The following is a 25,376-nucleotide window of genomic DNA, read 5'->3' as shown; positions in this document are numbered from 1 at the left end:
CGAGCCATATGTGTGGTTTTCTGCTCTGTGAATACTTAACGGAACAAAATGAGCTCAACTCAGCCTCCTGATTCTTTGCCTCCTAAATTTAATTTGAAAAGTCAAACGTTGTTAAATAGTGCACTTTTTTATTGTGCTAGAAGAGGAAAGGAATTATCTTTTTCAGCGAGGCTGAAGCCTGAAGACCGTCCCAGCTTGCATTGGTTGGGAGGCCGTGTACTAAGGCTTCAAGGTTTGCCGGAGTGTTTCTTAGCCGGGACCAGCCTAAATCTTAAGTCTCTGCTGATTGCCTGGCAACCGACGTGTCACTGTTCCCAACCAAGAAATAGTCCGGCACATAAGCCTCCACAAAACCACAACTTATTGTTTTTACAATTTAAGTTTTTGTACAAATTGAACAAACGAGCTACAACATTTAGTGAGTATTAGTGGTGTGGTAGGAAAATGTTGGTGCCTTTGGACAGAGCCAGGCTAGCTGTTTCCCCCTGTTTTCAGTCTTTATGCTAAGCTAAACTAACAGGCTGTGGTGGTAGCTTCATATTTTGCCTACAAACATTGGAGAGGAATCGATTAGCTGCCCCCTCTTAGTCGATTAGTCGACTAATGGGTCATTTTGGTCTTAGTTGACAAAGATTTATTTCGTCGATTAGTCGTTTTTTATGCTCTTTTCATGCTGAATGACTTATTTCCAAGAAACTTATGAACACATCTCTGGTAAACACACAATTTAAAGTGGTACTTTTGTGTGATTCTATGTGGAGAAGCGTATGAGTGTTAGTCGACTAAGAATTTCTTTGGTGGAGGACAGCCCTACTGTGTACACTTTGAATAAGTTGCAAGTCTATCACAGGGCTAACACAAACACATTCACACTCCGAGCCAATTTAGAGTTTCTCATGCTTTGTTTTTGTAGTAACTGCAGAATCATTATGAGGTGGGATAATGTTCAAGAGGTGATTGGCAGTGGCACAAAGCCTCAACTAAGTAAGGAATAAAATGGGATGAAGATGTGATCTCTCCGCCCTCTTTCCAACCGGCTCCAAGTGAGCCGATGGAACAGAGGTTATTTGAGAGTCTCACTGCGGTGGTCGGCAGTCTTTGAGCCGAGCTGGCTGACATCATTCTCACAGGGTGGTGGTGGTGGTGGGGGGTGTGGGGGTGTTAGCTGGGGCAGGGCAGGGCTTGGCTCGCGGCTCTACAGCTGAGCCAGTTTCATATGAACACTGGAGAAGTATATGCCGGGGTACATCCAGTTTTACACAGGTTTAGAGTGCCTGTCATCTGAAATTGTACTCAACAATCACAACGCGCTAAAGGCTTCCTTTCTTGTTTTGCAGCACTGGGATGATGTTGATGAAGTGAGACATCCGCTGTCGAGGGAGATCTACAAGAAAGCCGATCTACATATCTGGGTTAGGACAATTGTTTGAATCTCCTCACCTGCATTCGAACCCTAAACTGAATCAAGATGGATGGAGTAGACACCTTGCAGAGCTCGGCCCCAGAAACCAAGGCTGAGCGAATTGCTCGGTACAAGGCAGAAAGGAGGAGGGAGCTTGCCGAGCGCTACGGCAACACGGAAGAAATCACCTCCAAATACGTCCGCAGGGACAGGAAAATCGCAACCGAAACAGCGTCTTCAGAAACCAAGGAGAAGGACAAATATGAGGATAATGGATCAGAGCAAACATACACGAGGAGGGGCCTCAGGAATAAAGTGGCCGAACCTGTGGAGCACGCTGATGACGAGCCCGCCCAGGAAAAAGAGGATACTACTCACCCCAAAACATCCTCTAAATCAGAAGCTGTCTCCTCCACGAAGAGGTGAGTTTATTCACAAAGCACACTTCTGTTGTTTGTGCAGCCACAGTGTTGTTCTCAGTGCGACTTAAACTTGGCCATGAGACATGAAACACAAAGCTGTCCAGGCATAGAGACTCAGAAGGCCAGTGCAAGTAGAGCCCATGCTAACATCTCAGGAATACACTGCAATAAAATCATCATTTATTATTTAGATATTATTGTCTGCATCTCAGTTTAGACTCCAGTGATAGTGCAGGAAACACTTGGAGCATAATGTTCCACAAATTGCAGTTGAATCAAGTACAGTAACTCCTTTCAGAAGCATCCCTTGGTTTAGAGAACATTTGCAGTTTATCTGGTAAAGACGACTATTAGATTACATTAAAAGAGCTTGCTGGCTCCTAATGAGAGGAGAGGAGGCAACAAGTCGGCACATTTGTTGGACATTTAGTTCCATCTCCTGTTTGACGTAAACACGGCTGCTAACATTTCCAAAATTGGCCATGTGTGCAAAGCAGAGCACTGCCTCATTTATTTTGCCATGTTTTGCTGTGATGACCTACAAGCTGCTTGTTTTGGGTCATTTAACAGTCAAATGGGAGGATGGTCTCACATGTTTGACACGTCTGGGAGTAACAAAGCGGTATTGTCAGGGTGACCTGAAAGACTTTTTGGAGTTTTCTCAGTGGTTGGCCAGGAATGTTCTTGCAAAGTTTTTGTGCATAGATGGAGTAAAACATGTCCGGTCGTGGGTTTGGGGATGTTTGAGCTGTAATCAAGCCGGGGGATTGTGCTGTGCCTGTGCACACAGCCAGACTTGTCTGTTCTTGAACAACAGCCTGAGGGAATGACGCTGGAGAGGGAAGAGCTTAGATGGACAGAGTGCTGAGATAATGTCAGAGATCGGGGCTCGCAGGGGGGGGTAAGGTTATTAGGATCTGCCAAGTTTTCATGCCCTGAGCTTAATGAAGCAAGACATCTAGATAGCTGTGAGTGATGGCTTGTTAGATATTACGGACCAATTATTTTTCTAAGATTGGGAAAGGCATGTCTGGTGTTGTAATAGACTTTCAAAAGAAATACAATTGTGTACGGGCAGCACGACATGTTTCAGCAAATCTCAGGTATCAAGTCATGTACTTGAACACCTCCTAATAGCAAAGATTCGTTTTTTTTTATACAAACCTGCTTATATCAAAGATGTGTTTAAATGCAAAATCTAGTATTGAAACCAGTTTTGTGCTTACTTGAGGATATGGAGGAAATTTATTATATGTTTTTTTGCATATTATGCAACGTGAAAGAACTAGGGCTGCCGTCTTAGACGATTAGTCGACTAATCGGTCGTTTTAGTCTTAGTCGACCAAGACTTCTTTAGTTGATTAGTCATTTTTTATGCTTTTTTCATACTGAATGAAACTTATGAGCACATCTCTGGTAAACACAAGATTTAAAGTGGTGCTTTTGTGTGAGTCTTTGTGGAGAAACTCAGTTTTTACAGCTGTGTCGATTAAATCAAACTAATCTATTAGTCAACAAAATTGTATGAGTGTTAGTTGACGAAGAATTTCATTGAGGACAGCCTTAGAAAGAACTGTTTTCGGCTTACGACAGCAGAGAGAATATTTGGCAAAAAACAAGAGTAAAGTCACACGAAGTTATGGACCGCGTTTTTAATTAAAAAGAGCATGACAGTGGGTTGACGTGTTTGTCTCACATGCCTGTAACCTTAGCTTCTAATCTTGTCAGTTTTGTTTTGACGTTCGCTGCCTGTCACAGTCCAGCTGTGCAGTCTTGTGTGTAGGCGTACTTGTGCAACCTACAGAGTTCAACAGAGAAGGCCATATAGAGGCTAGTGTTTATTGGCCAATAATCCCCAGATATTAGCGGTTTATTTGTATATTATGTTTTACTTTCAGTTCTCGGGCGTTATTGCAGTTGTTTGTGTTTTATTAAGCATCCTTATAGATAATTCGGAGTTGTATATTAATACAATATATCCTAGAGCTTCTCACTGAACCTTGGTAGGCAACATTTTGTTGTGTGTCTATTACAGGAAACTGGAACTCAGCTGTGCCAGCGATAATGAAAACTGTCAACAAGTTTATCTGACACAGACAAGAATCCTTCCCTTGTGACGTTACAGTTGAAGGGTGACATTCCTAAACACTGCATTTTAACATTTACAATTAACTATTACTTAAAAATCCCCCTTTGAGAAAATACAGATTCTGTACTGTACGTGTTGCATGTTCATGCAAATGTAATTTTATCTTCCCGAGGGCCTGTACTACAAAGCGAGTTCAACATACCCAGGGTATCTTCTCGCTATCTGGCTTAATTAACCCTAACAAACGCAATCCCGCTAAGTAAGGTATAAATATGTAAAAATATAAATATAAAAACATAATTCAAAACGGTGAGCACACGCAGCATAAAGCCAGCTGTCCTTTCTGCATTTGTCAGTTTAAACTGTGTTGTTTTCAGCCTAGATTACAACTTAAACTTCTTCGTATTTGTTTATTATCATACGAGCAGGTTAGGTGTTCAGCATAAGTTACCATGGCGATCTACCCCGGTAAGAAGTGAACCACCGCCGTAGGACGGAAAAAAACCCAGGGTTAACCCTGAAGTTACCTCGCTAACCGCAAATCCTGCTTCGTAGTACCGACCCCTGGTTGCCTTGATCTCATTTCAAAGACAACACATTAACATCAGGTTCCTTTGTTTGCTAGTTTTGTTAGCAACTGAGCCAAAGTATAAACATAAGTGCACTATTTGTACAAAGATGTGCTTCTTTATCTAAAGGAACTCTACGTACGTCACAGTTTTGCAGCAGTCAGCATGAAAACTAATCAGTGACGAGCCTTGCGGTGTTTAGTTAACAGTATGATTGGGAAGACCACACATCAATGCATGTTACATATGCGAGCCAAAAATGCAGTTGATTCATAGAAGATTCTATTCATCTATTGTGTATTATTTGGGGTTTGATGTCCCTATGTTTACTGCACATGCTTAATGACAAGCATGTGTAGTAAACACCAGTAATTGTGCTGCTGGCACGTTGGGGTGAGTCAAACACCTTGGATTATAAACAGGACTGAATGGGATTTGGGCTGATTATTGTTTACATGGCTGACGCATTACACAGTTCCAGTACCTGGCACTAAAAACAGCTTCCCAACAGTTAAACGCACAAATTAGAGACATTAAAATTAAATCTTTTAACTACACCACAGTCATGATTAAATCCCTTCTGTACTTTATCTTCTCTCTCCCTGCTTCACTGTCTCACTTAATGCTTTGTGTGTATGACATAATTGAATAGAACAAGAGTGTGTGTGTTTGATTAACGATTCGCCTGCCTTCATTTGTTTAACTTTTCTCTCTCTTCAACTTCCCCCATAATTCTGTCTGTGTTGCTGTTGCTCTTCTCGTCCTCTCTCTGCTCTGCCTTGCACTCCACTCTTCTTCTCTGGTTAGTTTTTATGGCAGCGTATAGGGCCGACGCGTGCAGCCCCTCCCCGATGGGGGTGGGGTAGCCATGTGTATTTTACACAGCCACAGATTGCTATGTATTACATGACTTTAATTATTGTTATACCTACATCAATTTGTGATCTTCCAGCGCATTTCCCGTCTCCAACTACACCATATTCACACGCCATAAATACCTTGGCGTGGCATTTTTTTTAGATTACCCACTATATCGCAAAGTTGGACTGAGGCGTGCCAGCCAAAAACTGACCAAACTTTCCATGGTAGCCAAACCCAAGCCCAAAATTACTCATAATAATATACTGCTCTGTAAAAATTACTTTTTAACACTGTTTTGGGAACATGACACCAGTCGACGGAAAAGTCCGACAACACTGAGTCAGATCCAGTCAAATCATTATTTCCTACATAAGACAGCTATACAGTCCACACTAGAGCTGCAACGATTAATCTATTGATGGATTAGTTGTCAACTATTAAATTAATCACCAACTATTTTGATAATCGATTGATCGGTTTGAGTAATTTTTTAAGAAAAACAAGACAAAATTCTCTGATTGCAGCTCCTTAAATGTTTATTTTTCTGGTTTCTTTACTCCTCTATGATAGTAAACTGAATATCTTTGAATTGCGGACAAAACAAGACATTTGAGGACGTCATCGTCCAGTAGTATTTTTGCCAAAGGAAGCTACTCTCCACCACAGAAACACTGCTCCTGAACTGCCTGAAACACCTCGCTTGAAGTCCTGCCTCTTCTTCTGTAATGTTGTGATGTCACCAAGTAACACATTTGCATAATACCTGCCTAGCGGCTAGTTTGGCACACCCTCAAACACAGCTAGTTAGAGCGGCGTCCGAAGGGTTTGGCTCTGGGTTTTTCTTTTTTACATCAAAGCATGTAAACATGTTCTCGTAGAAACCCAAAATACAAATCTGCACCTGAAAATGAGGATAATAGCTCCTCTTTAATGGAGTACAGTTGGGTGTGCATGGATCAGAAATGGATCTGACTCTGTTTTAGCCTATGCAGATCCTTTAAAAGGCATTGGCCCTGATCCTGAACTCGCAGATCGGCTTGGGGCCAGCTCCCCTTCTTCAGTAACCTCTAACCCCTCCCAGATGTCCACCGCGATTCTCTATTGTGTTAAAAGCAGTCGCCTCCCATCCTCCTGTTACATCATCGCTGCTGCCCCACAGGCAGCTGCTGTCCCCATCCATATTTAACGCCCATTACTTAGAGATGAATGGCCATCTTCATCGCTGTTATATCATTGTCAACATGGGACTGGAAGAGCCGCACGAGTGAATGTTGTAAGATGAATATCACACGTGGCACAGTAAGTGGCTGTCTGCAGCGCTGTTGATAGTTTGGTTTATATTACACCTTTTTATGTGGCTTGAGTGCACATTTTTGGATTATAGTTGTGTAAGTAAGACTTCATATTTTCATTTTTCTGTCTAGTTTGCAAACCTCAATTGTAACTGACACGTAATTTCTGTCATCGCATCAGTGTGTTAGAGAGTGACCTCATTTGTCTCTCTCTCTCTCTCTCTCTCTCTCTCTGCTAGGCTGCTGGAAACCGATGACACAGAGGAGCCAAAGGGTAAGACGAACTCTCCACTTTCACTGCACTCAGATCCTCTTTCGTTCCACAGACTGAACTCATTCAAGTTCTCTCTATTACTCAGTGTTAAAGGAATACTGAGCTCATTGCTGATGTCATATCACCTACCTGGTTTATAAATGCTGGCTGTTTAATACTCTGCCACTGAGAAGGGAGTGAAAGAAAACAGATTCACTGATGTCTTTTGTTCACTGTATAATTCAAAGTGAATGTTTTGCCTCAAGCGGTGTTTTTTATGCTTTTTCCAAAAATAAGGGAGATAATGTTTGGCACGTGTCTGCAGAGTTTGGTTCAAAGACCGAGTCTTAGTGGGTGTGCGCTTACACTGTGCAAATGTTTGATTATGTACACTGGAAGCTTGTTTCAGCCAGCTAGCATTATGAGCTAATTTTGGAGCAGAGAGGAGAAAATGGCTAAGTTTACACACGAGCCGCTGGCTGCTTTTCCCACTCACATTCAGCCACCTGAGCCCACATCCTGAGGCTGTCAGTCAGTCTGTCTGTCGCCTGTCTGTCTGTGTCAGTGGCCTCCTGCCTTTTTACCTAATTGGTTGGCCTGCCTGTCTGTCTGTATGTGTTTCTCTGCTTATGTGTGCATGTGAATGCTCGACTGCACAAGAGACAAACAGATAGTGACAGAGGAAGGTGATAGGAAGGTCCCAGGTTATTTCAGCATTTCAGGACGTGTGAAGCAGTGTTGTGTTATCAGTGCAAACAGACATTTCTTTACCTTCTAAGTTAATCAGGAAGTGTGGTAGACCAAGTCTAAATGATTCTCAAATTGAATCAAAATGTGTTATTTATTCATGCAGAAGTGAGAGAGATAAAACTGCGGTCCAATCTGTTGTGTTCTCTGCTAGTTTTTCCAATCACTGATTAAAATGTTGCATTTTATACCTAGACACTCTCCATGTACTGTATGTGCACAGTAAGCATAAACAACAGAAAGCTAAATCATGATTAGTGCATATAACTGAAGTGCTTACTTACAGGTTCTACCCTCTTTTTAGTAAACTGGGTCTGATCTTTGATGAGAGGTTGTGGAATTTAAAACACAACATGAAGACAGAAAACAACAGTCAGTCAGTGGCTACTAATTGTCTGCTCACTGCTGCATATTGCCACTTACATTTTTACATTCAATATTCTGTCTAGTCTGTTAACACAAACAGGACATTGAATTACTGAATATTATAACTGAATATTTCCCAGATGTTTTTTACCATTTTATTTTTAGATTCATTTTGGAAAGTATTTGATAAAGTATTTTGAATGAAAACATAAAAAGTTAAACCCATGTACAGGCTGTTACCCAACATGTTTTTGTCATGACTACTTTCACACAGAACGTGAATATTATGCAGGAAAAAAAAGCGATATTGTTTGATTTTCTGAGCTTTCGCTCCCTGAGTAAAGGCATTAACCGATCATGTTGTGCGGAACGGGTTGAATTGCGCCTACATTTATAAATCAACAACACAGAAGCTCCGTAGTCCGAACCAAGACTTTATTACTCCTTTCAACCTTGACAAAGGCAGCGCAGACCAGATCCACTCCTTCCGTTCTTACCTTTCACGATAAAAGCCCTAGACATATAACATTTGCAGGCAAGTATTTCGCATTTTGTGTCTTTATTCGTCGTGTAAAGACCTTTAACCTCATTGAGTTTAATGGTTTTCTACCATTCTATTTGAAAAAAAGAGTATGATCTCAAATATTTAAGATCAAATGCCATGATGCATGTTAGTGAAATTTAGCCTGTTAAACCACGTCATTAATTTAGGCAAAAAAAATATTGTAAGACTTGACTAATTTGGAAACAGAATACAAAATAATACAGAATACTGAGGATTTTCTTTGCTCCGAATGACTGATTATCTGTCAACACGGCCGGCGTGTTCCTCTGGTTGGAAGATAAGAGTAAAAGTTGTACTGGAAAAAGAACCAAAGACACAGAAAGAGGAACAAAGAGCAGTCAGTGTTCATCTGTAATTGAGATATGTGCGTGTGAGTGTGAGAGCATCGGCGGTGCATTCGCACGGCTGATGAGCTTCCTGTCCAAGCTGGCAGAGGATTCAGTTCTCAGAGCCAGAACGCACGCCTCTTGTGGTCACATCAAGGGTTTCCCCGACGCTTCAGCCCTCCCACAAACCAGCAATACATACAAACCGTCAGTTGGTTTATAGCGAACATGTTGTAGAAGCCTTCAGTACAAGTGCACTCTGTCTTAGCACAGTGTAGAGTGCATACAGAGTGATTTCAGCTCACTAAATACTCTCCATTAGATTATCCTTGCGGTGGGGATAAGTACATATTATGTAGATTTCATGATCTTTACACTGCTCCTCACAGTTTATTGGCTAATATTATTCATATGTGCAGACTATATTGGCCATTACGAGGTCAAAGGCCCATCCAATAAGCTCTCAGCAGCTATGACTGAGCAGTCTTGTGAGATGGATGAAAACACTTATGGAAAAGTCAGTGAACTTAAGTGGAGGTTTTTCCATCTCTTGAGTTTTTCTTTTCTCTCTCTCTCTCTCTCTCTCTCTCTCTCCCGTTGGATGGATGATGAGGATGAAAAATATTGGACTGGATTCAAAACTAAGAGAGCACAGTCTGCAGGGAATCACCGCCAGTCTGCGATGTGTAATGTGTCATCATCTGATCTAAATCATGCTACGTTCTGAACAGCAGGGAAGCTTGGAAACATAAATCTAGAGTATTAAAAAACGAGATGATTATCAGCAGAACAAGCTTTTTTTTCTATTGGAAATGGGGAGTTTGTCAGGGATTTGTTTGTTCATTTGTTTTCGTTGGAAGGGGAACAACTTTTAGCTACAAATGTCTCATTGCCAAGGTAATAAAAACAGATTTAGAGTGGGAGAAAGGATTTAAGTGTGCTGACTTAAGAAATTTGTGTTGTTTTGGAATATTAAATTTAATGGTTTCCTTTTGTGCGGATTAGAAGATTATATTCTCAGGGCTGTTTTTGATTAGACAACTGGCATGAGACATCATTTCTCTCTCACACAGACATACTGTATGCAGACACACAATAATGGTATTTCTTTCTTTAAGAAAAATCCATTATCTCACCGTAGAGTGACTGATAGATGCATGATGGTTTTACCTTCCCTGTATGTGTGAATACATCCTGAGGCGAGGGAAATATCACGAGTACATTCATTTCCTTTTTCTGATCCAGAGACACCTTTAGAAGCATATCCTGTCAGTTTTTCCTGTCTACATTTGCCAAGCTATTATTCTCAGCAAGGAAAACTTTCCCTTGACCTGGAATGACTCTGATTCTGACTCTTTGCATGCAATTATATTCTGTATTTACAAAAAAAAAGCTAGTTAGTTTGACCATGTCTGACATCACCATCTCCCAGAGACCATCAACAATGTATTATGTTGTGGATACCAAACACACACTGACATATGATACCACACTGTGAGGAAACAATTGCAAATGTCTTCTCACTGTTGTATTCATGGTCCAACATATGTGTGTGTGTGTGTTCTTTTTAGTTGAGGAGAAGCCTGTGGACTCAGCCAAGAGGACTGCCAAGATGTCTCTTTTTAAGGTACGGTATTTTAGGTTTGTCTTCTAATTCCCTTCATCCAAATGCTTTGTATCGTTTGATTGATTTTGTGTGCGATTGTCTTTGTGTTTGGGTAGCTTTTGACCAAATTTAGATTTCATCAGCCCCTTTTCGACTGCAGGAACTTTCCCCCCGGAATTGGGAACCTTTTAATAACCCATTGCGTTTCGACCGCAGGGACCAGGGTCTAAATTAAGTTCGGGGTGTAGTACTTTCTGAAAGTACTGGAACTTTCCGGCTAGGGTTTTGATGGGATGACCATCCCAACTGTACTGCTTCATTCATAAAACAAGGATGTACTCTAGTATCGGTTTAGGAGGAGAGAGAGCATTTTGTGTGTTGTGTTTACCCCTGCGACCACCAGCTGCCCTCGTCCCATGTCATGTTGCTTTTTCATACGTCAGCGTACTAAAATGCCTAATCTTCTTATACCGCTATGGAAACTCAGACACCAATGGGCTGAAGGAACCTTTTACTTCCTTGAAAGGTAGTCCCAGGACTAAAATTACCAGGAACTTCTTGGTGGAAACTCGGCTATAGCTCCAAATGACAGCACACACTGTACCAAAACCAAGCTTTAAAACACATTTATACACTTATGAGTGGTGTCACAGATGCTATATCTATATTTTTATACAGTCTAAGGTTAAATCTTTTACTCCCAGCCCTTTCCAACGCAGCTGGTGTACGCTTCAAATCCCCCCCTGGATCTTTGCTCCATCAATAACAAATTGAGCTGTTCCATACAGCACCGAGCTGTCCTGCACCTGGATGCACGCTTGGCCAAAGTCATGACTTCACACACACACACAGTACGTGGATGTCTTAAAGCAACGGTGGGAAGAAGAAGTCTAGAGAGCTAAAAGATCTGGAACAAAAGCTTGACAATGCCCTTAATCCTATGGGAGATACGCACATGTGTGCTTGAAAAAATGAAGACAGTATCTGTCTTTCCCAGGCTGCTTAAGTTTCAGAAGTGGTTAGGGTTCATGATATTTGATGTAAATAGCTGTTACTTGGCCTTCACAGGCCAGGAGCAGTGCCAAGGTTGGCCAAGTGAACCCAGATGGCAGCAAAACCTGCTGGGAAAACAAGCTCCCACAAAGAGGCTATCTCACAATCACACTACTTTTTGTTTTCTCTTTTTTTTTCTGCTCTCTCCGTCCTTTGTTCTGACCTAGATCTTTGTTTTTTTTTAAGGATGTCTTGCTTGAAAGTCATCAGCAGTGACAGATAGCCCTTCGCTGTCTTCACTTTTCCCTTATCACTCATTTCTCCTCCACAATCCCTGTTGAGAGCCAGTGAGTCAGTGTCTCCAGCAGGAGTGAGGTTACAGTACAGTGTGTCTGTTCTCTCCAGCACGGATGGAGGCAATAAAACGTGTACATGGAGACTTCTGGAGAAAGATGCAGCTCATTTATATTTTAAATTTCCTGACTGAATTTCCTGGCTATATAAAAACGTGTTTTTTAGAAGACTGGGTGGAAAATAAGCTCTTTTTTTATAATCAGCGAGCATCAGGCGGTTTGGAAGAGGCCTCTAATTCTGTACGCTTTGCTCTGTCATTTTTTTTTTTTGTGAGAAAAGAGCACTTAATTTCCGTTGCTTAGCTCACAGCTGGAGATGCATTTATCTTCAGGTCACCTCAGGTCCTCGGCAAAGTGTTACCGTTACACGTCTCAAACAGCTGGATAGTTCTCACTGTACGCATTTTTAAAAAAAGGACAATGAATGTATCTACCACTCACATGTGAAAATGGAAAGTGAGTCAGATGGAGAGTGACACATTTAAGAAATATCAGTCATATCGGTCCACAGTAGATGTCACATAGAAGTGGTGTACATCATCTGAAAGCTGGGAACCCGAAGATTAATTTGAGATGTAGCTCAGCACTGTGTGTCAAGTTGTTTTAGACATAAATCTGTAATAAACATGAATGAATGAATGAATTGATTAAAATAAATTGTTGTTTTATATTTAGCCTTTCTTTAACCAGGTTTGTCACATTGAGATTAAAGATCTCTTTTATAAAGGAAGCCTGGCCAAGAATAGCAACTGTGAAAGTGTTCAAGGGATTAGAACATTATGATAGAAGTATATATCTATATCTATCAAAAATTGATAAAAATTATAAAAAAAACCCCTCCTAAATACCATATTAAGACACCAAGACCTTGAGGAACACCATAGAATAAGGCAATATTAGCAATTGGATGGCAAGCACTTCTGTTGAGGAAACCGCTCAGAAACCCCCTTATTGTGAATCTACCTAGGAAAGCCATCTATCCTCTGAATGCTCTAGGTCTGTAGTTTGTGGTTGTAAAGTTTCACGAGGCTGTGATTATCCTAGAGGTCAACACAGGTCATGAGTTCAAGTTTAAAAAAATGGTCTCACTACAACGAAATGGCTACAATGGGGACTAACATCATCACACATGAATACACTTGGGCTCATTGGATCCACAAGAGTCTCAGCTTTCCAGTGATACTCAAAACTGTTTAGGGACCCCAGTATGCAGAAATGTTCATGTACATCATTTTAGAATAGGCGAAAATAACACATTTATACTACATTCAAACAGCTGCATGGTTTTTGCCCCAAAACTGCATGTGATTATCATAAAGTGGGCATGTCTGTAAAGGGGAGACTTGTGGGTTCCCGTAGAACCCATTTTCATTCACATATCTAGAGGTCAGAGGTCAAGGGACCCTTTTTTGAAAATGGCCATGCTAGTTTTTCCTTGCCAAAATTTAGTCCAACTTTTGAGCATTATTTTTGCCTCCTTCCCGACAATCTAGTATGACATGATTGGTACCAATGGATTCCTTTTCTAGTTTCATATGATACCAGTACCTTCACTCTTGCTCTAAAACTGAGTCCGCTACAGCCTCTGAAAGACAGTGATGTCGGTCAGGATCGCCGGCTATCCTGCGGGTTTCAGAAGGTTAGAAAAGTAAAAACAAACCATAATGGCTCCCTTGAGGGCACTTTACTTTAATGTGGAAAATGCACTACTCATCTCATCTCATCTCTCTCTGTTTTAGTTTTTACTCTATGTACTCAGGGTGGGTAGGTTTACTTCACAATCACTCACACACTACAGCACTGACCTGAGCATAACAACTGGAGCATTTGAAGGGTTAACTGCTTCGCTCAAGCTAATGGGTGGAGCCTCATTCATTCATTCACTCCTCTTATCAAGGTTTGTTTTTTTACAGCCAGCGTAGGATGTAAGCAGAATTTCTTGCAAACATAATCCTAACCTTTAGGCTACTGCCTCCCTTCTCTCTGCCTTTAGGACCTGGAGGGGACGGGGGATGGAAGCGGCAGCCGTCGCACCAACGACAGGGTGAAGTGTCAGCTAATGAGCAGTGACGAAGAGGAATCCTCTACCAGGTAGGCAGGAGAAACTGGAAAACTGTACTGCTTCTTGTTAAGTGTCAGACATACTGCACTTAAACTTTGACTGCAGTCTTTTTACATCATTCCAGTAATCGATGTTGTGGTCTGCGGTACATTACATATGCCACAACAACACAAGCACATAGAACAAACAGCTTCACCTTGAAATCAACTGACACACTCGCACACACAGACGGAGCAGACAGAGCGGAGCACCGAGGTAATTACAGACCAATTGGAAAAGGCGGTGTAATGATGTGAACAGCTGCAGAGATAAACCAGATAAACCTGCAGAGCTCGCCTCTAATGCCACACACTCTCTCGCGCACACGTAAACACACAACAGGGCTGTGTGGTAGCCATGGCGATGCAGACCAAACCAGAGCAGCAGCGAGTGAGAGCCAAACTGTACTTAGCACTGTAACCACTGGAGTCTGGACGGAGCTGGAGAGTGTGTATCTGTGTTATCCATCTGTGAAAAATGTCCCACATGCTTGTCTGTGTGTGTGTGTGTGATAGGTTAAAGACATAAGTACCGCAAGTTCAGTCCTGTCCCTTTTTGTCCACATGGAGTTTGAACCGACCCGTAAACTTCAGTCAGTTTGAAGTTTACGATAAATTAAGCTTACGACAAAAACAAAACATTCCTCAGGAGATGAGAAGCGGGCTAACAGCAAAAGTGTCCGAGCATCACTGCATTCCAAAGGTCAAAACACTCACATCAGATGTTGTGATTGTGAGCTCAGTGGCGTCTTAGTGATTTCTAAGTTCAGTGTCTTTATCATTACGTTGGCCCAGTGCCTGCATTGATTACAAAGTGCCAAATCAGTGACTGTTTATTGATTTTGGCATCGCCCTTTGTGTTTGTTTAAGTAAAGGAAAACAAATCTGTAGTTGTGTGGAATACAACCTTGACACAAGCTTTACTCAGATAGATTTAGTAACACTCAGTTGAGTGTGGTTATCTGCTACTGTATTCTTAGTACATCTAGTATAAGTTTATAAATGCAAATAGTAACTGATTAGGGATGTCACAAGAACCGATACTTCCACTTCTACTTACCAAGTTAATGCAAAAATTCTGAAAATGGTAGTCGTTTACCATCAGGGCTCGAGAGTAAAGGCGTCCCAAAGACAATAGAAAATGTGTTTGGGCTGCAGTAAACTCACTATCGACACTGGGGGCTGTCCTCGACCAAAGAAATTCTAAGTTGGCTAACACTCATACGATATTGTCGACTAATCGATAAGTTGATTTAATCGACAGATCTGTGAAACTGAGTTTCTCCACAAAGAATCACACAAAAGCACCACTTTAAATCTTGTGTTCACCAGAGATGTGCTCAAAAGATTCTTGGAAATAAGTCATTCAGCATGAAAAAGCATAAAAAACGACTAATTGACTAAAGAAATCTTAGTCGACTAAGACCAAAACAGTAATCGACTAAGAGGGGGCAGCCCTAATCGACACATCCAGGGGACATACCCTATTTTTGCCCTGATAATGCTACACTGTGAACAACAAATCAGCGTTGAAGTCGGCAGGACGACAGCTAGTTTACGTTAGCTGTTAGCAGCCGGTAAGCAGCACAGTCCTGCACAGAGCTAACGGCTAACTGTAACGGAAAGTACCATTATGATGTGTTCAGGCTCTATTCAGTAAAAATTTGTAGTGGGGGAAGGTAAATTCTAATGATATGTATATTTCCTTGTTTCTTAGTTTGTGGTTTGAATTCACAGCTCTTTCCTGCAATTCCATTATGTAATACCTGAATTGTTTTTACCTCAAATTTATGAAAACTATTTTTTTTCCCTCTTTCTGTCTGTTTCCTCCATCTTCATCTTTTTTTTGTCCCGCTCATATTTCAGCCTTCCCAAAACTGATAAAAGCAAGTTAATGGATGAGAAGGAGGCCACAGATGAACCGTCATGGAAGGAGCAGCAGGAAAATGCTCCCACTGTCGAAGAGAAGGTCAGTATTCTTTAAATGCCACATGGTTTCCATAACTCAGTAGGCTGAAATATAAAAGTCATCTCTCTGGATTGTGTTTTGGAAAGATCATATTTTTGAACGCTGCCGTTGCACTGCATGCGAGCCAATTCCAAAAGTCTTACTCACCTTAAATTTGGCTCTCTCTACCTCTGGGTCTGGTTTAGTTTAGTTTTCTGTTTTTGAAGTTGACGTGTAGGTTGTAATTCATGTCGCTGATGTACAGTTTCAACACACACACACACACACACACGCACACACACACACACACACACACACACACACACATACACACTTTTTTTAACTCAAAATGTGATTACGTCACCTAGATCTTAAACTGATCCTCACGAGGTAATGAAAGTATGTATACGTACTGTATATACCACACTCAAATGCCCCTCCGGTGTTTTTCATTTAAGAAGACCACCTGGTGAGCGTTTCACACCCAGCTGGCTTCACGATCTGCTTCGTCCTATGTCTCCTCCTAAATCAGCACTCCCTCATAACCTTTGACCTCAGTCAGCAGGACGTCTGCTGTTGCTCCAGCTGCTAATGTGTAGTCTAAGCAACAGCATATTACACACACAATAGGGTTCACAAGTGTTTAGATGTGTCATCTCATGTTCATGTTTGCTATAAGTGAAGTATTACTCTTTAAAATACTTTTTAAACATCCTAAAAAATGGTAGTATTTTATGGTAGCTCAGACTATAAAAAGCTTGTGTCAACAACTTTACTCGACACGTGTTTTTGCAACGTTTTACGACATAACATGAGTGGCGTCACAAAGTCTTGCAGATTTCTCTTCACAATCTTTCTCGTTTCACACATCGACTCTTGGATTTTCCCTTTATCCCTTTTTTTTAATCGCCATTGTTTCAGTTTTCTCAAGCTCTAAATCTGCTTCATGTCTTCTTACTTAGATCCTTTTGACCCCCTCATCCTTCTCATCTGACCTAGTATTAACTCAGACTTTCTTGATAACAGCAGTAGGTCAATGAAAGCAGAAATAGCAGTAGATGGAACAGGAGTATGTGTTTGTGTATGTCAAAAAAGAGAGAAAGAAAAAAGGGTTTTCACTGTTAATGTGGAAACTGCAAAGGAGCTGAAATTGGAAAATGTTGGTCTGGTCAGAGAGAGTTAAACGCCATAATCAAGGACCGTAGAATTCACTTCAAGTAGTCTTTGCAATGTTAATTTCCAGATCTTATAAATATTATGGCTGGTAGTAATTCTCTCTCTTTCTCCCTCTCTGCATCAGCCTTCCAGTCTCCTGTCCGACAGAGCTCTCCCCCTCAGCCAGAACAGAGACGTCTCTCCCCCTCCCTCTCCTCCCTGCCAGCTTGCATCGCTGCAGCGGCAAGACTCCGGGGCCCGGGGCATCAAGGGAATCCTAAAGAAATGCCGCTCCACCAGCGTGGAGTCGGATCACAGCGAGGGCTCGACGCCGGACTGCGCGCCGGCCCGACAAAGCAGCGTCACCCTCAGCCACCATGAGAGCGAGGAGGAGATGGAGGAGATGGAGGAGATGGAGGAGGAGGAGATAGAAGAGGACGAGGTAGAGGAGGAGGAGGTAGAGGAGGAGGAGGTAGAGGAAGAGGAGGTAGAGGAAGAGGAGGTAGAGGAAGAGGAAGAGGTCAATGGAGAGAATGACAGAGAAGATGAGTCATTGACTGATGACATCGCAGACGGAGGGAGCTTCAGCACAGACGGACAACAGCGGGAGGGAAGCAGCAGTGGAGGGAGCTTTGAGGAGATGCGGAGCCCCTCGCCCGACGAGAGCCTGGAGAAGGCGTCGACAGTGTCGGAGGACGTCGAGGAGCTGGAGAGCAGTTTGGATGGAAGCCAGGGCTCCTTGCTCAAACAGAGGTTATTGGATATACACAAACACAGCATGCATTATGACAAAGTATACGGCTTAAATGTGCATATTTGTGTCTATGCAAAGAAAAGGGAATTTAAAAAACATTAAATGGACTTTGAATTTATTTTCATTTGAGGCATATAAATAAAGCAGACAAAAAAAGTTTGAATGTCACAAATTCTTATTACTATAAAAATGTGACCAAGTAATATGCGAAAAGAGAGGCCAGGGTAATATCTTTAATACCCAGACTTAAAGGACCAGTGTGTAACATTTCGGGGGATCTATTAGCAGAAATGGAATATAATATTCATAACTATGTTTTCATTGGTGTATAATCACCTGAAACTAAGAATCATTGTGTTTTCGTTAGCTTAGAAGGAGCGCTTTATATCTACATAGGGAGCGGGTCCTCTTCACGGAGTACGCCATGTTGCTCCGCCATGTTTCTACAGTAGCCCAGAAGGGACAAACCAAACACTGACTCTAGAGAGAGACTTTTGTGTTTTTACGTTACCTGAAGGCCTCCATAGTTCTCCGACATGCTTGTGAAACTGCAGTAACGTGAGCTGCAGAGTGCAAAACTGTGGTACTGCCAGCCGCCGTCTGACTTCTGTTGCTCCTGAAGTAGTGTTATTATGGTAAGGCATCCTCTGAGCGAGGCGAACTGCATTGCCACGGTTTTGCACTCGGTGGCTCACGTTCTCACTAAGAGTGGCTTGGAAAGGGAGGAGTGAGCGGAGTAGTACTCAGTTGGTTGCAATCTGCAACCACACCACTAGATCGCCAAATCCTACCCACTGTACCTTTAAGGCTCAATTTAGGACTTTCTAAAATGCATAGCAAAGGTAGGTTAGTCAATGTATTTTAATCAGGAAAGAACTAATGTGTCTTTTGCCGATTTCAGACTGTCAGAGTTCACTAGTGAAAGTGAGAAGAAAGATCGACGGACGAAGTCCAAACAGTCCAGTCTGATCCACACATCACTGGCCGATCGCTTCGGTCAGCTCCAAGACGCTGAAAACAACTGGATGAAAAAGGTATGTTTTTACTTATTGAGCTTTCTTTGTGTGGTGGGGCTTTCCAGTTGGTTAGTATGAATAACAGCCTTACAAGACTGGCGTTGGAGTGCATTGTTTTTTGAGGTGGTACGAGCAAATACTGCCACATGTTGAGGCTTCCCCCTCGGCTTTGTGTGCAGGGAAAGAAAGATTTGGCTGCAGACACATTTCTTCCTCTGCTGAATCAGCTCATTTCCCAGAGTTGCTGCCAAAAGGGTGTGAGGTTAGGAGGGCTCGGGGGGGGGGGGCAGCAGATTTGGGAGTGGTGACGCCAAAGCCCAGAGATCCAGGGCTTAGCTGAACTCCCAAAGAGAAATAGAGACACGCCCCTTCCCCTTGTGAAAATAAAATCCTACACCATGACCAAACACCTGCAAACCTTCCAAAGCTAATGCCTGCTTCCTTTTGTTGGTTTTTGTACTCTCCTCTTTCCTCCAGTCCTCCATATTGTGCTCTTTATAGACTTCAGGTCTCTCAAATGGATATAAACATCCAGGTCGGCGTCGAGGGTTTAATGGTTAACACATGCTTAGATAACTGACGTATTTTGAAGCGGAGATAGAAGGGCATGCATGTTTCTACATGCTGTTCTCCTGTACAAACAAGACCACCCTTGCTGAGATTTCAAGTGGAATAACAACATGATTCCATGGAAAGTAAAGAATTGAACAAGCCGCGTTTCCACCGAAAGTTCCCATGACTTTTAGTCCGTGGAACTACGTTTCTAGGAACTCAGTGGTTCCTTTTGCCCACTGTTGTCTGCATTTCCACCGCAAAGATGAGGCAAATTAGTCCGCTGACGTATAAAAAAGCAACATGACATGGCACGAGGGCAACACACTCCGCAGCCTACAGCTCAGTGTAATGTTACCGCTCGCCCTCGCCATCTCTCTCTCTTTTTCTCTCTGTCTTTCGGGAGACAGCGGAGCCCAACTTTACTTTGAATGTAATCAAACAAAGAAAAATCGATAAATCGATACTAGAGTACTTTCTTGTATATGGATGAAGCAGTTCACGAGTTGAAGCCATCGAAGCAGCGGCACTGTGTGTGTGTGTTTGACCGTCATCCCTGCAAACTCTAGTAGTACTATCCCCCAAACAGGGCCTTTTTTGGGGGTAAAAAGTCGCAGAAACTTAATTTAGACCCTGATCCCTGTGGTCGAAATGAAGCGAGTTCCTCAAAAGGTTCCTAGATCCGGGGGAAAGTTCTTGCGGTGGTAACAGGGTTTATATCAGTGGAAAAACCCTACGAGTGCCACGTAGATATCCCCAAAACAGTCAACCGGACACAAAGTTTGAAGTGATGCCATGTTTATTTATATGGAGCGGAGCATCTCCTGGCTTGATGTCTGTCCAGGTCAATGATCCTCTTGGGGGGATTTCTAGTTTTGGGCTCCAAGGATGAGCTAACCTTCGAATAGATCCACTCGTAGTCTGGAAAAAGCCACTTAATAACTAAGTACAGACACACAGTAATTTGAACAAATCCCCACTCAATTAAATACTGAAAGCTGATGTCATTTTATGTTTGTGCGGTCTGTCTTCATTATGTAAAAGACAACACAAGCTGCATCCTCAACGCTCACGCACGAAAGAGGGCCAAGCTGATGTCTTCCTTTAATTCTATCTGAGGTTATTTCCTGTGAACGGTTCTGAAACCTGTTGCTATCGTAGAGCTCTGGGAAACACATCAGTGATGTAGATAATACATGGTTTGGCTAAATTATTGGTATTGATGCCATGTGGGCATTAGCTATGGGGCATTTCCTTGCTATTCTTGTTACATTTCCGTTTCTCTCTTGAGGAAAGGTTTTCATGTTTAGGCATGTCATTTTATCTGCCAATCCGGAGCAGATGTTGTTGCTCTTTGGTTGATAAATGTGGAAGACCGGGGAATGTAACATGCATGGTACACACACCAATGGTCATCTCAAACCAGCTCCAGATGTTTCCTGTTAAGCCCGCTAAGCTGTTCTCTACAACACGGCTGTGTTGTAAAAAAAAAAAAGGAGGCTTTGTTGTAAATTCAATTTAAAGAGGGCCTGTCTTGTATTGAATAATGATTCTTAATCCTAATAATCATTAATCAATTTACAGAAAACCGCTACTTTGTTAACCAAGATTCAGTTTTGACGTCACATTAAATTACAGATTATAAAGTACAATGTCCACACAGACGTTAAAGGAGTATTTTCAAATCTACTGTTTGCTTTCAAATCTCTAAGGATTTTCTAAATGTCTGGTCTCCAATGAGTCATCACTGGAATACAAAACCCGTCTGATTCAGTCCATTAAGACTGATGATTTCTTGTCCCTGGTGTGTTGATTCCCAGAAAATGTATTAGAGATAATCCACTGAAGATGGCTCTTTAAATGGGCAATTTGAGAACACAGCTTAATGCATCGAAAGGAGGGCTGTCAACTGATTAAAATATTTAATTGTGATTAATCGCAAATTTATCACACATTATTTTATCTGTTCAAAATGCACCTTAAAGGGAGATTTGTCAAGTATTTAATAATCTTATCAACATGGGAGTGGACAAATGCTTGCTTTATTCAAATGTATGTATATATTTATTATTGGAAATGAATTAATAAAACACAAAACAATGGCAAATATTGTCCAGAAACCCTCCCAGTTTCTGCATTTAGCATAAACAATATGCTCAAATCATAACATGGCAAATTCAAGCCCAAAAACTGCATTTGATTATCATAAAGTGGGCATGTCTGTAAAGGGGAGACTCGTGGGTACCCATAGATCCCATTTTCATTTACATATCTTGAGGTCAGAGGTCAAAGGACCCCTTTGAAAATGGCCGTGTCAGTTTTTCCTTGCCAAAGTTTGGAGCGTTATTTAACCTCCTTCACGAAAAGCTAGAATGACATGGTTGGTACCAATGGATTCCTTATGTTTTTTCTAGTTTCATGAGCCCGTTACAACCTCCGGAAGATCGTTTGCGTTAATACATTAAAGAAATTAGTGCCGTTAAAATGAATTTGCATGAACAAGTTATTATTGACTTTGACAGCCCTGATTGAAAGGAATCAATGTTTTTGCGTTAAATCCACCAACAGTGGGGTGAGACATTTCCACTTGATTACAACTAAACCGTGAGGCTACTTTCATACCCTGCATTGCTGTCAGTTTATTTATGCTGTTTGCCCTCTCTGCATGCAGTTATAAACTGTCTACTTCCCTTTTCCTCTCTCTCTAAATGACCCATGTCTCTTCTTTTAGTCTTCCATGCTAAAACCCTGCTCTCTCTCTCTCTCTCTCTCTCCAGCTGTTGCAGTCTAATGTTGCCCTGCTATGCTCTTTCTCCTCCGTCCTCCTCTGATAATTTCCCTTTCCCTTTCCCCTCTTCCTACTATTCCTCCTCCTTTTAACCCTTCTCTCCAGTTTCCCTCTGTCCTCACCTGCGGCCTCTACCCCTTTCTTTGACTTTGACACCTGCCTGTCAACCTTTCCCAGCCTCTTCAGGTGAGTGTGTGTGTACATACATACGGACTTAATCACTAACATTTTTTGGCCCTTATTTTTCTACATGTGCCCTGGGCAACTTCTCACACACTCTCTGAGAATTACAGCGGAGAAATCAGAGCTTTCTTCAGCAGAAACACATTTGATTCGTGTTGGTACACGAATGTGGTTTGCTGGTCCTTCAGTTGGTTGATATTTGTGTCAGCGGTTTGGCTGCGGTGCATGCCCCGTACAGTAAGGCAGGGCTGTGAAAAATGGTTTCCTGTCGGGGGTTTGTTTGAGGCCCAGGCAGGCCCTTTCCTTTCCTCTCCTCGCCATCTCTCTGGGGTCCTGTCAGGCCAAGGTATTTCCCCTCTCTGATTGACTCCAGAGATGGGCTGCTAGCTGGAGGGGCTGTGTCTGCCTGTACGTGTGTGAGAAGAATGCTTTTGTGAGATGACAGGTATTGTAGTTTGTATGTACAAAGAGACTGTAATGTGATGTATTGTTGATGCAGTTAGGAGTAATAGTAGTTTAAAGGTACAAGAAACAGGATTTTCTCGGTCCCGTTGTACAAAAGTGTGTTTTATTCGTGTAACAACGTGCGGAAAGCAACATCTCAGTGTGTCAGATGACGTATTGTATATTCTTTCCTGTTATGAAATCAGCAAGAGTTTACTTTGATGTTCAGCCCCAGTGTCTCTGTGTCCACGCCAGTGTGACTAAATGCACTTCTTTGAGCTTTTGTCTCATGTCAGGCTAATATTTGACCGCACCATGCAACAGGTTTGACATTAAAGTGCAAACAAACTGTGTGTGCGGTGAGTGAGAGACAGAGAGAGAAAGGGTGCTGTGTGTTGTGGTTTGAGAGTGGAAGATTGTTGGAGGGGAAACTGGTGGGTTTTTTTTTGTGACTACATGGCTGTTTATATGTTGTAGCATGTGTCACATTGATTCAGCACAAATAGCACATAGGATTCCTCAGGCTTGTTATTTAAATTTCCAGCTCCTATATTGTTGGACATAAGGACTGTTGTGTTGTGAGGATTAAACTTTTGACCTTCCAGTCACAGAGTCTCTTTGGCCTGTTTAACTCAGATCTGCATGAACCCTTTCAAAATTCAGTTTTGTTTGGAAATACTCTTAGATTTAGGTAATGCAGTAGTGACTACTGCAATAACTAATCGATTAGTTGTCAAATATCATTTTAATCGGCAACTATTTTGATAATCGATTAATTTGTTTGAGTCATTACTCAAAAAAAAATCTAAATTCTCTGATTCCAGCTTCTTAAATGTGAATATTTTCTAGTTTCTTTACTACATCTTTGAGTTGTGGATAAAATAAGACATTTGAGGACATCATCTTGGGCTTTGGGAGACACTGATCGACATTTTTCACCATTTTCGGACATTTTATAGTCCAAACAACTAATCGATTAATCGAGAAAATAAAAGTTAGTTGAAGCCCTACTATTGTTTGTGTTGATTCACAAAATGAATACATGATTTTTCTAATTTATTAATAGTTTGGTCAAATATATTGGATGGTAGCTGTAAGCTTAATCAGGTACTCAAGTAACCTATAAGCCTTTCAAAATAATAGTAGTACTGTCGTTAGTTCAGAGTTTATTTAATCAATAATCAGTACGAGTTATTGTCTCACTATCTGAGCACTCTTTGGGCGAGAGGCAGAGTACACGCTGGAGTACATCTTGGGCAGATTGCCAGTATATGTCACAGGGCTCTATTCATAATGATGCTAATTTAAGATTCAAATTTCAGCAGGTTTGGAACAGTGATGAGCTAAAAGATACTGAAGTCTGCTGTTGAGTCAAACATTGAATTACGCAAATATTTGTGTTGTTCTGCTATTGTAAGGCTAAACAATTCATCTTTAAATTGTGATGCGAAAGCACAATTTTAAGTCAAATATGGTTTCCTCTCTTTTTTTCCATGCAGAAACACATTTGATTATGATTGGTACAAACTTACACACCAGGCCTGGAGGTTAGGAAAATAACATTTCGTCACGCTGTTTATCTGCTTGGACTTTATTTCCTGTGTGTGTTTCTCACTGTAGAAAGGAAGTCAACTCATGGTACATTACACGCACTGACTTGCTCATTATTAGCGAAGGAATTAGGGGTGTCAGGCAGTAAAAATCCAAGCAGGGCCGTAAAACGCTTCCAATATTTAAGAGGGGAATATCATTAATTACTTTAAAACAGCTCCCGGGGTCCAGTGGCACCAGGGGGGCCAGTAAAGCTCTGCTAATTCATTTTTAATGGTGGAGTTCAGGTGCAAAAATGGCAGCAGGAGTAAATCACGTAAGGAAAGCTCTAATGAATAGTGGGTGATGGATGGCCTCAGCACAGTGTTGGTGTTTTATTGTCAGGACTCCACATTCTTCATGTTTTTCGTTGTAAAAATAAAGTTTGAACTTTGGCAGGTAGTTGTTTTTGGGAGAAGCCATGCTCAGCCAGAAATAATTAGAAAGTAATGGGATTTTTCATAATTCCCATTAATTTCTGGTTCTTTTTAAAAAAGGTCCTAAAGCTAAATCTAAAGTTGTAATTGAACAAATGTTCCAACAGAAATCCGGTGTAGATTTGGGGACCAAGACGTCGCTGGCAGACAGGATGAAGGTCCTTAAAGACAAGGAGGAGCAGTGGAAGAACAAAGGCAAAGGAGCAGCCAACGACTCGGTCCAGTTCACTGTGGCTGGACGCATGGCCAAGAAAGGTGAAACTGCACTGTGTGTTTACTCACCGTGGCTTGACACGGGTTGAGCATGTGTATTGTTCTGCTGTGAGAGGCCAAGTCAATCTGGAAAACTCTCCGTGCTGCTACGTGACGAATACATCTTTCAGGTCTTAGACTTACAGTTACTCTTACTTACTTACTTACTTACTCTTACATTAGTCTTTTTTCATTTTAAGAAAAATGCAAATACAAAATTCACATAAAGTAACTCAACAACTAACTAACCAATGATTTTATGAAAATGGACAAACAATAATTGCAGCCCATATAACAGTATTTATAGCAATTT

At 41.6% G+C, this 25,376-nt stretch overlaps 1 protein-coding gene across 1 annotated transcript in view; it reads left to right on the top strand.

Annotated features, from left to right (window-relative positions):
- svild (supervillin d) overlaps positions 1-25,376 on the top strand; it is a 51,182-nt gene that overhangs the window by 13,868 nt on the left and 11,938 nt on the right. The window contains exons 2-9 of the mRNA XM_037754971.1: positions 1,338-1,824; positions 6,875-6,909; positions 10,464-10,519; positions 13,838-13,935; positions 15,811-15,913; positions 17,193-17,800; positions 18,703-18,835; positions 24,919-25,066. Coding sequence (XP_037610899.1) covers positions 1,469-1,824; positions 6,875-6,909; positions 10,464-10,519; positions 13,838-13,935; positions 15,811-15,913; positions 17,193-17,800; positions 18,703-18,835; positions 24,919-25,066 — 1,537 coding nt within the window. The 5' untranslated portion in view covers positions 1,338-1,468. The remainder of the gene's footprint in view (positions 1-1,337; positions 1,825-6,874; positions 6,910-10,463; positions 10,520-13,837; positions 13,936-15,810; positions 15,914-17,192; positions 17,801-18,702; positions 18,836-24,918; positions 25,067-25,376) is intronic.

This window comes from Sebastes umbrosus, chromosome 20 (genome assembly GCF_015220745.1).
Source record: "Sebastes umbrosus isolate fSebUmb1 chromosome 20, fSebUmb1.pri, whole genome shotgun sequence".
NCBI lineage: Eukaryota > Metazoa > Chordata > Actinopteri > Perciformes > Sebastidae > Sebastes > Sebastes umbrosus.
This window is presented reverse-complemented; position numbering and strand designations above follow the sequence as displayed.